We start from the raw sequence: 12,412 nt of genomic DNA, 5'->3' as shown, positions 1-12,412 counted from the left end.
TAATCAAATGTCTGCTCTTGTCAATGTATAAACCCATTGGTCAGATGCGTACACGAGGAAATCTGCAGATGCTGGAATTTCAAGCAACACACATAAAAGTTGCAGGACTTCCTGACGAAGGGTCTCGGCCCGAAACGTGGACTGTACCTCTTCCTAGAGACGCTGCCTGGCCTGCTGCGTTCACCAGCAACTTTGATGTGTGTTGCTGGTCAGATGCATGAGTGGTTTGCCAAACGGAGCTTTCTGAAATAAGCAATTGTTTTTGATGCTGAAGGTAATGTGTAGATTCTCTTCCCTGATCCTCTAATATGCCAGAAATTCCTCATTTGAACGGGATAGTGCATTCTAATTTTGACCTTGGGGATTAATAGGTGTGAGGTGAAGGTGGCTCAGTTTTGTTTGATGGATTATTGCCTATAGGTTAGGTGTTCATCGTGATCAGCCAGTCAATGCAGATGAAAGTTGAAAAAAAAAACAACTGATGCTGGAAATCTGAAATAAAGCCTCAATATGCTAACAACACTCAGCAGGTCTGGCTTCATTTGTGGAAGGAGAAACAAAAACTGACTTATATTTTCTCTTTGCCAGTTCTGAAGAAGGATCCTCATCCTGAACGGTTCATTGTGTTTCTCTCTCCACAGTGCAGACTGTACTTCTGAGTGTTTGCACATTTTCTGCTTTCAGATCACTCTACTGGATCACAGCCACTAGCACACACATGCTCTCACACACAATGTAATAAAAAAATAATTAACCTTGCCCTTTTGCTTCCTACATCTTTTCCTAATCATCTTCATTGAAGGTAGTAGGTGAGAGGTCTGTCACAGAATACAGCCAGTTATGGAGCTCAGCATCAAAGAAATCTGACATATTCCCTTTCCTGTCTATGTTAGTAAGTCTCAAACTTCACGTTTCACGTCCAAAATGCTTAGAATCTGCCCTTCTGGTCCCAAAAGAGTATGTGTATTTTATTTTATTTATTTATTGATACAGCATGGAGTTGGCCTTTCTAGTCCTTCGAGCCACGGCACTCAGCAACCCCCGATTTAACCCTAGCCTAATTGTGGGACAGTTTTAAATCACCAATGAACCTACCAACCGGTACATCTTTGGACTGTGGGAGGAAACTGGAGCTCGCGGAGGAAACCCACACGGTCACAGGGAGAATGTACAAACTCCTTACAGGCTGCAACGGGAAATGAACCGGGGTTGCTGGTACTGTAAAGTGTGGTGCTAACCACTACGCTTCCGTGCTGTAAGCAATTGATGTTTTGCTTTTTAATGCGTAACTACATGGGGCGCCAGCGAACTGGGTTCATTTTCTGCTTCTGCCTGTAAGAAATTTGTATGGTCTCCCCCTGACTACACGGGTTTCCTGCCCATGCTCTGTTTCCTCCCGCATTCCAAAGATATATGTGTTAGTAGGTTAATTAGTCAAATGGGTGTATTTGGAAAGCACAACTCCCTTTGGTCTGGAAGGGCTTGTTACTGTGCTATATCTCTAAAGAAAACTAAAAAATAATACTCCATCTGCTCTACTAGTCAGTCAATCTGCTCAGTTGTCTATTATGTCCGGTGCTCCCAATGTTGCCTCCTCTAAATTGGTGAGACCTCTTGTAAATTGGGGATCTGCTTCGTCGAGTACCTCTGTTCCATTTGCCAAGCATTTCATGCAACACACATAAAAGTTGCTGGTGAACGCAGCAGGCCAGGCAGCATCTCTAGGAAGAGGTACAGTCGACGTTTCGGGCCGAGACCCTTCGTCAGGATTTCCCTTTCCCATTCCTGTTCTGATGTGTTGATCCCTATCCTCCTCTTGTGCCCTCACCCTCAGGATGGAGGAGCTGCAGCTTGTATTCTGTCTGGGTAGCTTCCAGCCTGATGGCATTAATATTGATTTCTCCTTCCAGTAAAGAAAAGTTCCGTCGCTCCTCCCCTGTAATACTGCCCGCTCTGGTCTCTTGCCTTCTCTCACCTGCCTGTCACCTCGCCCAGGTCCCCTCCTCCTTCCCTTTCTCCTATGGACCACTCTCCTCTCCTATCAGATTCTTTCCTCTTCAGCCCTTTGCTTTTCCAACCTACCTGGCTTCACCTATCACCTTCTAGCTATCCTCCTTCCCCTCCCCTCAGATTTTTATTCTGGTGTCTTCTCCCTTCCTTTCCAGTCCTTAAGAAGGGTCTGGACCCAAAACAACAACTGTATATTCATTCCCATAGAACGCTGCCTGATCTGCTGAGTTCCACCAGCATTTTATGTGTGTTGCAGTCTATTGTCTTGATGGGAAATGAATCGTGATAGGATACATAAAAAGATGGCATCTTGGCCATAATATTTCTCAAAGTACTTTGCCGGAATGCAGTTACTCTGAAGGATATCTAGCAGGTATTTTGTCTTGTACTACCACCTCAGAATCGGAATTGATATGAACATTTATTTCTCCTTGGCCAATATTTAGGGCCTTTGATTCTTGGAGTGACAAGTATTGGCCAAGGAACCAAGGGAGGATTTTGCTGCTAATTGGTTATTTCCATAGAAGCTTTAACATTTTACCAAAGCAGGTAATTCCTTGTTATGTTACAAAAGATGGTTGAAATAATTAGGCTGGTCTTGCCAGCCACTGGAAATCTCAAAGATGGATCACTTTTGCGTTTTTTTCTCCTTATGGAACAAATTACCTTGTGAGATTTTCCAGTTTTTTTAATCTCTCAATATTGAAATTCGAGCACTTTCTGGTGGATGTAAACTATTGAAATTAATGGCAACATACAGTATGTGTACCACTTACATTGAATGGATCAGAATTTGGGCCAGTTATGTACCATACACACATCACATCCGTTAGTCTTGCGAGAAAATCTTCACTCTCCAGGGCGCAGGCCTGGGCAAGGTTGTATTGAAGATCGGCAGTTGCCCATGCTGCAAGTCTCCCCTCTCCACGACACGGATGTTGTCCAAGGGAAGGGCAAGGGTCGATACAGCTTGGCACTGGTGTCGTCACAGAGCACTGTGTGGTTAAGTCTCTTGCCTCGGCTGGGGCTCGAACTCGCGACCTTCAGATTGTTAGTCGAACGCCTTAACCACTTGACCACGTGCCCACACATCACAATGAGGAACTTTTTGCTAGTCTGGCATTGTCAGTTTCTCCACACAACTCACTCCAGGTACAAAGTCTTAGATTGCCCTGGGGGAACCAGAGCAAGCCATATCCATGAGGTAGCCAATGACCCAGAATGCTGGAGCCAGCTTGCCAAAAATATTAGTTGTTTTTGACTTTGAAATTGAGTAAGTTTCAAATAAAAGATTTCAATTATTTAAACATAAAAAGCAATTCACTTTACCATAGCGGGCAATTTAAAAAAAATCATATTCAGGGCAGAATAATAGAAAACTGAGTTTTAGCTTATCAGAATCAGGTTTACTATCACCGGCATATATCATGAAAATAGTTGTCTTTATGGTAGCAGTACAGTGCAATACATGATAATAGAGAAAGAAAACTGAATTCGAGTGATATTTACTGTATTTATGAATTAACAATGCAAAAATAAAAAAGTAGTGAGGTAGTGTTCAAGGGTTCAGTGTCCATTCAGAAATCGGAAACATTGAGTGTGCGCCTTCAGGTACTTCCTTCCTGATGGTAGCAATGAGATCAGGTCGTGTCCTGGGTGGTGGGGGTCCTTGATGATGAAAGCTGCCTTTTTGGAGGCATCACTCCTCGAAGATGTCCTGGTACTACTGAAGCTAGTGCCCATAATGGAGCTGATTTAAGTTTACAACTTTCTGCAGTTTATTTCAATCTTGTGCAATAGCCAGCCAACCCCCCCCACCCCCCTGACCACCACCATACTAGATGGTGATGTAGCCAGTTAGAATGCTCTTCATGGTACATTGAGTGTCTTTGATGACATACCAAGTCTCCTCAAACACCTAATGAAATATAGCCGCTGTTATGCCTTTTTTTGTAACTGCTTCAATATGTTGGGTCCAGGATAGATCCTCAGATGTTAACACCCCGGAACTTGAAATTGCTCTCCCGTTCCATTTCTGATTACCCCTATGAGGACTGGTGTATGTTCCCTCACCTTACCCGTTCTGAAGTCCACGATCAGTTCTTTGGAGCATGGACATGGCTAGTTGCATGTAAACATCCAGAAAGTACTGTTTGGGCTACAACAATATGTGTGGCATTGAAATAAATATAAGGAAGTGAACATGCAGTGTTTAGCTACTTAACATGGTGGCTAAAGGTTGGAGTATTCGACAGGGAATGAATGTTTAACAGCAGGTTAGTCACGTGCTGAAAATTTAATTTTACCAGTGCGCTGTCTCATGCTTCAGAATTTAATGTGAAGATTTAAAACAGTCTTTTACTGTCTGTCCCTGCTATTATTTGAATCTTTGTTTTGCTGTCTAGAGGACATTGATATTCAAATTCCTGGTTTAGACATGACTATGAATGTTACTCAGTCTGGTTGAAGAATCTTTTTTGTCACCGGAGCGCTGATCGATTCACTAGCTCTCCTGTGGAGGACAACATGCTGGATCAGAAGCCCAGTGACGGCATCTGCTTAAAAGCTGGCAGAATCTCCTGTGGACTGCGGTTGGCAAAGTGAACTCAATGCAGCATTTATTGAATGCAGAATCTGGCACTTTGCATAGCACGCAGGATGTGTTCCCAGCATTGAATCAACACTGACAGTGACCATCTGTGTACCTAGGACGTGCCACTGCCCTCTTTGCCCTCTGTGGTAATGAACTCAGTGGTTGTAGCTGGCCATTCAGTAATTCAGTTGTTCAGTTTAATATCAGAGATTATGCGGTATACAACCTGTAATCCTTGCTCTTTGCAGGCATTCACGAAACAGAAGAAAAACCCCAAAGAGTGAATAACAGAGAAACGTTAAAATCCCAAAGCCTCTTTATTTGCTGATTTTACCGGGGCCCAGCAAATAAAGAGGGGGGGAGGAAACATCTTTTATCACATGCAGCAGGTAATGATGAGAGACCGCGGGATCTGGGCTCTCTATCAACTCTATTGGGAGGCAGGGTGGAGATGTGTCTCCACCAAAGGACCAAAGGAGGTGTAAGGTGCTCCTTCCCTCTGCTAGCCTGCAGGTCAACCTTGGGCAAGCTGTAGCACCTGATTAGCCCCCCCCCCCCGCCCAGATCAGGTTCAAGTGAAGCTATGGAAGCAGGTGGTGGACGGCCGTATGAGCACCTAGTACACATCACAAGTCCTGGTTATGTGACCACTGACGCCAGGCAGACAATCTCTGAGGAGTATTGATAATGGCTGGGGTCACCTGCCTTGTAAAGGCACTGCCCGGAAGAGGGCAATGGCAAACCGTTTCTGTAGAAAAATTTGCCAAAAATAATCATGGTCATGGATAGAGAAAGGAATGGGAACAGCGCCATGAAGGGTGTATTCCCCACCGGTTGTGACCTTTCGCAGATGAGGGAAGGATGGAAGACCATGATCACCTATGTCATACGTCGTGGTACATGATGATGATCAACTTCCAGCCCCCAGCAATGGCCTGTGTCAGGCTGGACAGGATGTTGCCTTGAGCCCCCATCTTGGTGCTGAATGACCCTGCTGCGTGCCCCAGCCAGCCCACCTACAGCCCTCGCAGGCTGCCTTGCCACGCCAAGGAGTGGGTAAAAGCACCAATGTGAGCCGGGTTCCTCACTGCGATCCTGGCACAACAGCAATTGCCACACAGCCTGAGCAGATGTTTTGACTGGTGGACCAAGAGCTCTATCACAAGACAGTCTTGTGTGAAGTGATAGAGCTCACAGTAAACAGGAGATGGAGGAGGCCATTCGCCCTCAGTGTACTCTTCTTTGCTGATGCACTTGGTGCCTTAAAGTATAACACTTACTTGTATTCAGAGACTTATCCTTGACTGCTTTCTGTGCTGGTGAATTCAGAGATTGTTCACCACTGTAAAGGGAAATGTCTTCTCAGTACTGAATGTTTTACTCCATTATACTGGGATTGTAACCCTCTTCGAAGTGGCTCCCCACATTATGTCTGTTTAGCCCTGTCACAATTTTGTCAATGAAGTCCCCTCTCATTCTTCTGATGACTCAATCTCTGCTCATACTTTTTTTTTGATTTATTGAGATACAGCGCGGAGTAGGCCCTTCCAGTCCTTCGAGCCGCACCGCCCAGCAACCTCCAACTTAACTCTAGCCTAATCATGGGAGAATTTACAGTGACCAGTTAACTTTGGATGTTTTTGGACTGTGGGAGGCAACCAGAGCACACGGAGGAAACCCATGCAATCTTGGGGAGAATCTACACACTCCTTACAAGCAGCAGTGGGATTTGAACCTGGGTGACTGGTATTGTAAAGCATTGTGCTAACCACTACGCTACTGTGTTGCCCCTTGCAACCATCCTACCATCCTTACCATCTTACACTGCCCAGACAAAGGCAACAGCAAACCATGTCTGTAGAAAAAAAATTGCCAAGAACAATTATGGTCATGGAAAGACCACGATTACCTTCTTCATACTACGCAACACATAACGAATGAACCATCTGAGGCATTAATCTGAATTCTTCAGTGAACTAAAACAAACTCGCCGTGATCTTGTATAAACTGTACTAAGGTATCCTTGTCCCTATTCTTAAAACTTCTTGCAATGAAAACTAGCACAACATTTGCTTGCTGCCTTCTTGTTTGCTTTAGTATCTGGTTTACCAGGTCCTTTTGTGAGTTAAATATTTCCCAATTATTTGGTATTTAAATGATACTCATTTTCCTATGGGGAGGATAACTTCATATTTATCCAGTTTATACTGTACTTGCTGTCCGTTAGGCTGTTGGCATTTAGAGCAGCAATGAAGGTCCTCATCTCTGTCTGTGGATTGTGACGATACATTCCTGCAGTTATTTGTGCCAGCTTGCCAGTGCATACATGGCTTGTACGTTCCAAAAACCAGTTTTCGTCTTGGTGATGTTCAGGGATTCCTTTATCATGCCAGCATCTTCCTCTCAGTTTTCACTACTGTCAGTCATGCAAATCCTGAGTAGAGATTAAGGAGTACCGTCGTATGCAGATATAGAAGGATTCCTCATTGCTGTTCCAATAACAATTTTTATTAGGCCAGTCAGGGTTGTTAGCCCTGAGCTGAACCCACAAACCTGGAGGGCTGGTGGTCCACTCTTAGCCTGGCCTCTGCTGTTTGACCTGTTTGGCATGGGTGACCTGATCAAGAGCCGAAGCGTAAAGCCTCGACTCCACCCAGCATAGCTCTCTGGGCAAACCTCCAAACCCTATAACAAGATTATCATCCTCTTGGAGGAGCTTTTATTGTAGCTGCTGAAAAATTTCCCACTTGTTCAATTTACCCAAATTGTGGCACTAGGGTATGTTGTATATGTACAACGGGCTATCTGGGAACAATATTAAGCATCAATTGATAAATCTGCTAATCCGTTTTGGTCTATGCTTAGGATATGTTGCACTGAACGCAGTAAGAGTGTTTGTTATCTGGAATCTAGTTAAGAGTAGTTCAGTTGTGACCAGTACCCCTTGTTGGAGAGCTAAGCGACATGTGAGGACAAGGAGCTAGAGGTGGTTGTCAGAGGCTATTTGAGGGAGTTTAAAAGTAGATTATATTCCCTTAGATTGAATAACCTTTTGAAACTTGCTTCAGACGTAAATATCATGGGACTGGATGATGGAGAGAACTGGAGCATGAAAGAAAACTATCTTGTATGTTGGTTATTTGTCCTCTTTATGACAAGATGCAGGTCTGTTAAATATAACATTCATTTTCTGTATTTCCTCCTTTTAACTAGTTGCAGCTCTGGCTGGACAACCCAAAGGTGCAGTTGACCTTTGAGGTAACTCACCAGCAACTGGAGTCTCCTTACAACAGTAAGTTGGAGTGATTTTAACTGAACTTGCAAGGCTGTAGAACCTTCAGTTGTAGAAAGTTAGCACAATTCTTTATATAATGTAAGCACAGAAGGAAAACAGTTTAATCTCCAGATTCTTTTTGTGACTGTCAAAGCGACAATTTAATTTGGTAATTTTTCAGAGAAAATTGTTGGATATGAAACTGTACCAGCGATTTTCCTGGCCACTTTTAAAGTAAGCATGTAAACGTGTGTGTTGCATTTTGATAATCTGATTTGTCTGAGCCCACATTGTCATTTCTTCTTTGTCTTAGGTGATGCAGTGCTGGTTCACAGGATACATGGCTACTTGGAGCGTCACGGGCTAATTAATTTTGGCATCTACAAGCGGGTGAAACCACTTCCAAGTAAGTAATTGTCCAAAACTGCAAGTTGTTTGTTTTTTGGCATAAGTTCATTATAAAAAGAAAACTCATGAGATTTAATTATATCGATAATATTGCTTGGATTTTGTTTGCCACTGTCACACTTTTAACATGTCATGCCATCACAACTATTCAAATAGACTTATTTACTTATTTCAACAATAGTGGCAGCTGCTTCCATTGATCTAGCAGCTTGATTTAATTTAGGAGTTTCGAAGTATGAGAGGGGTGGAGGGATGTTCTCATTGAAACATACCAAATATTGAAAAGCCTCGACAGAGTGGGCGTGCAGGGGATATTTTCAATCATGGGAGAGTCTGGGACCAGAGGGCACAGCCTCAGAATAGAAGGACAGAGTTGAATAATTTCTTTAGCCAGAGGGTGGTGAATCTGTTCCAGACAGCTGTGGAGACCAAGTCATCAGGTACATTTAAAGCAGAGTTTGATTAATAAAGACGACAAAGGTTTTGGGGGGAAGGCAGGAGAATAGAGTTAAGAGGGGAAAAAAGAACAGCCGTGATCAAATGGCAGAGCACACTCGATGGACCAAATGGCCTAATTCTTCTCCTACGTTTTATATTCTTAAACATCCCATGATTTGACATGACTTTATATCAGATTAAAGCTCTCGTCTTGAGTGCTACTGGTACCACGTAACCCAGTACTACCTGTCGCATGGTCGGGTGGTCGGCGACTAAACCGGCTCCCCCACCAGGCTTGCCTGGTGAGGAGGGTGACTAGACACCCTGCAGGATGAAAAACAAGACCTGTCAAAGGGTGGATGAACCCTCTCGTAGGGTCAACGGCCATCTAGCAAACACGTGCCGTGAAGCGAGGAAAGGGCATCCCTTGCATCGAAGCTTGGTCTGGCCATTCACTGCAACAGAACTTCCCCCAGCCGTCTTGGACCCCACCACGCCACTGGATCCGGGAGGGGATGTCGAGAGGGTGGGTCTGGACCTGTGCAATCCCCTACTCACCTAAAATCCATTCACGCACACGCTGTTCCTTTCTGAGGAGTGGGGTATCCAAACCCCACTAACTGACTGAAAGGAACCATCATCATCCTATGGGATGGATAGCCAGAGAGAGGGAGAGAGAGCAATATCAGATTAAAACAAACCAAAGTAAGATGTGTTGGAATAAGTAGTCCTTGTAATAGATGGAAAAAAATATTAGTATAGGGTTCCAGAATTTGGGAACGGAACATGGTTTGCAGTAATGGCCAGAAGACTTTGTTGATGTGCAGATGGGCATAATAAGAGGAAGCTGCTATACTTTCTCAGAAGAGCTTTTTGGAATGCAAAGAATTTGAACAGAAGGATGTGAGTTTTGTATCTAAGACATTGATGCACCTGGAGTCGGTACAGGTCAAGGGATATGTGAGAAAATTTTTTAAAAAGGTGTGCTGAAGGGATTCTACTGTACTTGTTGAGCCAGATTGCAAACTAGCCGTTTTATGGTGATTAAAAACAAGTACTTTCAATTGGAAGGGGGATTAGAAAGTCAGAAAATCAGCCTGGAATCAAAAGGTTTGTTATGATTGCAAACTTGTCTTACTCAGTTCTAGAGAATGGATTGGGTGCGAAAGAGGTGCAATCAGTGCAAAAGTCATGGATTTTTTTGGGGGGGGGGAGGCTGTAAATGGTAATTAACAATTACTTGTTAAGGGCATGCAGTTAATCTGTACTGTATATCAGCCTTTAATATTGATTGATCTGTATTTTCTTTGTTTGGTAACTGGAATAATATCTGATTCATAGCAAAGAAGACTGGGAAGGTGATAATCATAGGTGCTGGCGTTTCGGGTCTGGCAGCCGCTCGCCAGTTACAGAGCTTTGGAATGGATGTCACTGTTCTGGAGGCAAGGGTAAGGTCATTTCTTTGCTTCCCAATAAACCTAACACGGAAAGTTTGATTCAGAATACGTTTATTATTAAAGTATGTATACAGAATACAGTTCTGAGATTTGTCTCCCACAGACAGCCTTGAACACAGAAACATCATGGAGCCCATTCCAAGAAAATAAACACCCGAGAAAAAAAATGAGTAAATTGTGCAAGTGGCAAAAACCAAGTGAACAACACATAGAATATCAAACATCGAACTAGTAGTATTCAGTTTACGCAACACACATCAAAGTTGCTGGTGAACACAGCAGGCCAGGCAGCATCTGTAGGAAGAGGTGCAGTCTTGACGAAGGGTCTCGGCCTGAAACGTCGACTGCATCTCTTCCTACAGATGCTGCCTGGCCTGCTGCGTTCACCAGCAACTTAGATGTGTGTTGCTTGAATTTCCAGCATCTGCGGAATTCCTGCTGTTTGCAGTATTCAGTTTAGTTCAGTTCAGTGCTAAGCTGCTGCTAGCCAAGGCAGGCTCTTTACCGAGTGACTCTTTACTGGACCACTCTTTACCGAAACACTCCAGTGTACATCGATACCCTCGATTAAACTGTTCAAAAACAGCAAAATAGAGTAACCTGAATCCAGGAACACATGCAACGTGAACCTCCAAGACTCTTGCACTTTCCTCTGACAGCAGCTAGTGAGAGGAAAACCGGACAAATGCAGGCAGATGGCGCTAAATACCTGCCTATCCTCTGCTCTCGCCCTTGTCGATTTCAACCTTGCTTGATGCCTCAAGCGAGAGAGAAGCAATGGAGTCAATCAAGGGCTCGTGCCCCATCTCCAGGCTGCACCCTCCACTCCAAATCTCATTGATCTCCCTTGGAGACAGCAAAGCACCAGATCACTCAGTTGGCCCCAAACCACACCATCAAAATATAAGCTACAGGTTCCAATTGCACGCAGATTAGTAGTAGAATCATGTTTGAAAGAAGATGAAGTAAGATAAGTAGCTTTGTCAACTGTCAGCAGGATTTCGCCAATGGTCGCTAATGCCTTTGAACAGAAAATCCTACAAAAGGTAGTGGATTTGGCCCAGTACATCACAGGTAAATTCTTCCCAACCATTGACATCTGCATAAAATGCTGTTGTAGGAAAGCAGCATCTCAGAGGTCCCCACCACCCAGGTCACGCTCTCTTCTCGCTGCTGCCATCAGGTAGAAGGTGCAAGAGCCTCAGGACTCGCACCACCAGGTTCAAGAACAGTTGCTACCCTTCAATCATCAGGCTCTTGAACAAATGGGGATAACTACTCTAAGGATTCAGTCATCTTGTTATTTCATGCTCGTTATTTATTGCTATTTACGTATTTATATTTGCATCTCCACAGTTTGTTGTCTTCTGCACTCTGGTTGATCTTTCATTGATCCTGTTGTATTTACCATTCTATAGGTTTGCTGAGTATGCCCACAGGAAAATGAATCTCAGGGTTGTATATAGTGACATGTATGTACTCTGACAATAAAATTTACATAAAAGAAAATGATGCTCATGCCCTTGGGCATAGGGCTTGAAATAAGGTCACAATGCTGAACCCAAATTAGCAGTGTCAGCTGCAGCCAGCCATTTAATTTTTAGCTATGTATGGGGAGACACTCACTGGACACCTAACCACTGCACCATCACTTTAATTGTAGGACCGTGTTGGAGGACGTGTTGCCACATTCAGAAAGGGAAACTACGTTGCTGATCTGGGGGCCATGGTTGTGACAGGACTTGGTAAGTTTTGCTTGGCTTTTGAAAGTATGCCATTTCTTTCCTAACCGCTCACTCCCTCTTTATTTTGGGGATGAGACTAAATGGCAGGCAGTCGTAGCCCCTTTTAAGCTTGCTTCTTGATCCTACAACATGCATGTAACTATTGTGACTTCCTTGATAACTTAATGAAATCTTAACTTGGCATCTTGAGTTGAGCAGTACATACAACACTTTGGGAGTTTAAAATTTCCAAATCATTTTATGTGTGAGGTGTTTTGAGGTATCACTTCTCGTGGAGAACTGCAATTTTAAGATTGTTCCTTTTCTGGATTTTCCTCTACTGCAGGAAATTTATTTATTTATTGAGATACAGCGCGGAATAGGCCCTTTCTGGTCCTTTGAGCCACGCCGCCCAGCGATTTCCCCCAACTTAATCCTTGCTTAATCATGGGATAATTTAGTATTACCATTTAACTTCCAACTATAATGTCTTTGGACTGTGGGAGGA

At 43.7% G+C, this 12,412-nt stretch overlaps 1 protein-coding gene across 6 annotated transcripts in view; it reads left to right on the top strand.

The window, feature by feature from the left end:
• The window catches only part of kdm1a (lysine (K)-specific demethylase 1a), an 83,710-nt gene that overhangs the window by 24,242 nt on the left and 47,056 nt on the right, over positions 1-12,412 (top strand). For all 6 annotated transcript variants that reach the window (XM_072246782.1, XM_072246783.1, XM_072246781.1 and 3 more), the window contains 4 exons: positions 7,817-7,895; positions 8,191-8,283; positions 10,065-10,171; positions 11,844-11,925. In XM_072246782.1, coding sequence (XP_072102883.1) covers positions 7,817-7,895; positions 8,191-8,283; positions 10,065-10,171; positions 11,844-11,925 — 361 coding nt within the window. The remainder of the gene's footprint in view (positions 1-7,816; positions 7,896-8,190; positions 8,284-10,064; positions 10,172-11,843; positions 11,926-12,412) is intronic.

The sequence above is a fragment of the Mobula birostris genome, chromosome 29 (assembly GCF_030028105.1).
Source record: "Mobula birostris isolate sMobBir1 chromosome 29, sMobBir1.hap1, whole genome shotgun sequence".
NCBI classification, from domain to species: Eukaryota; Metazoa; Chordata; class Chondrichthyes; order Myliobatiformes; family Myliobatidae; genus Mobula; species Mobula birostris.
Note: the sequence above shows the minus strand (reverse complement) of the source record. Positions and strands in the feature narration are given on the sequence as shown.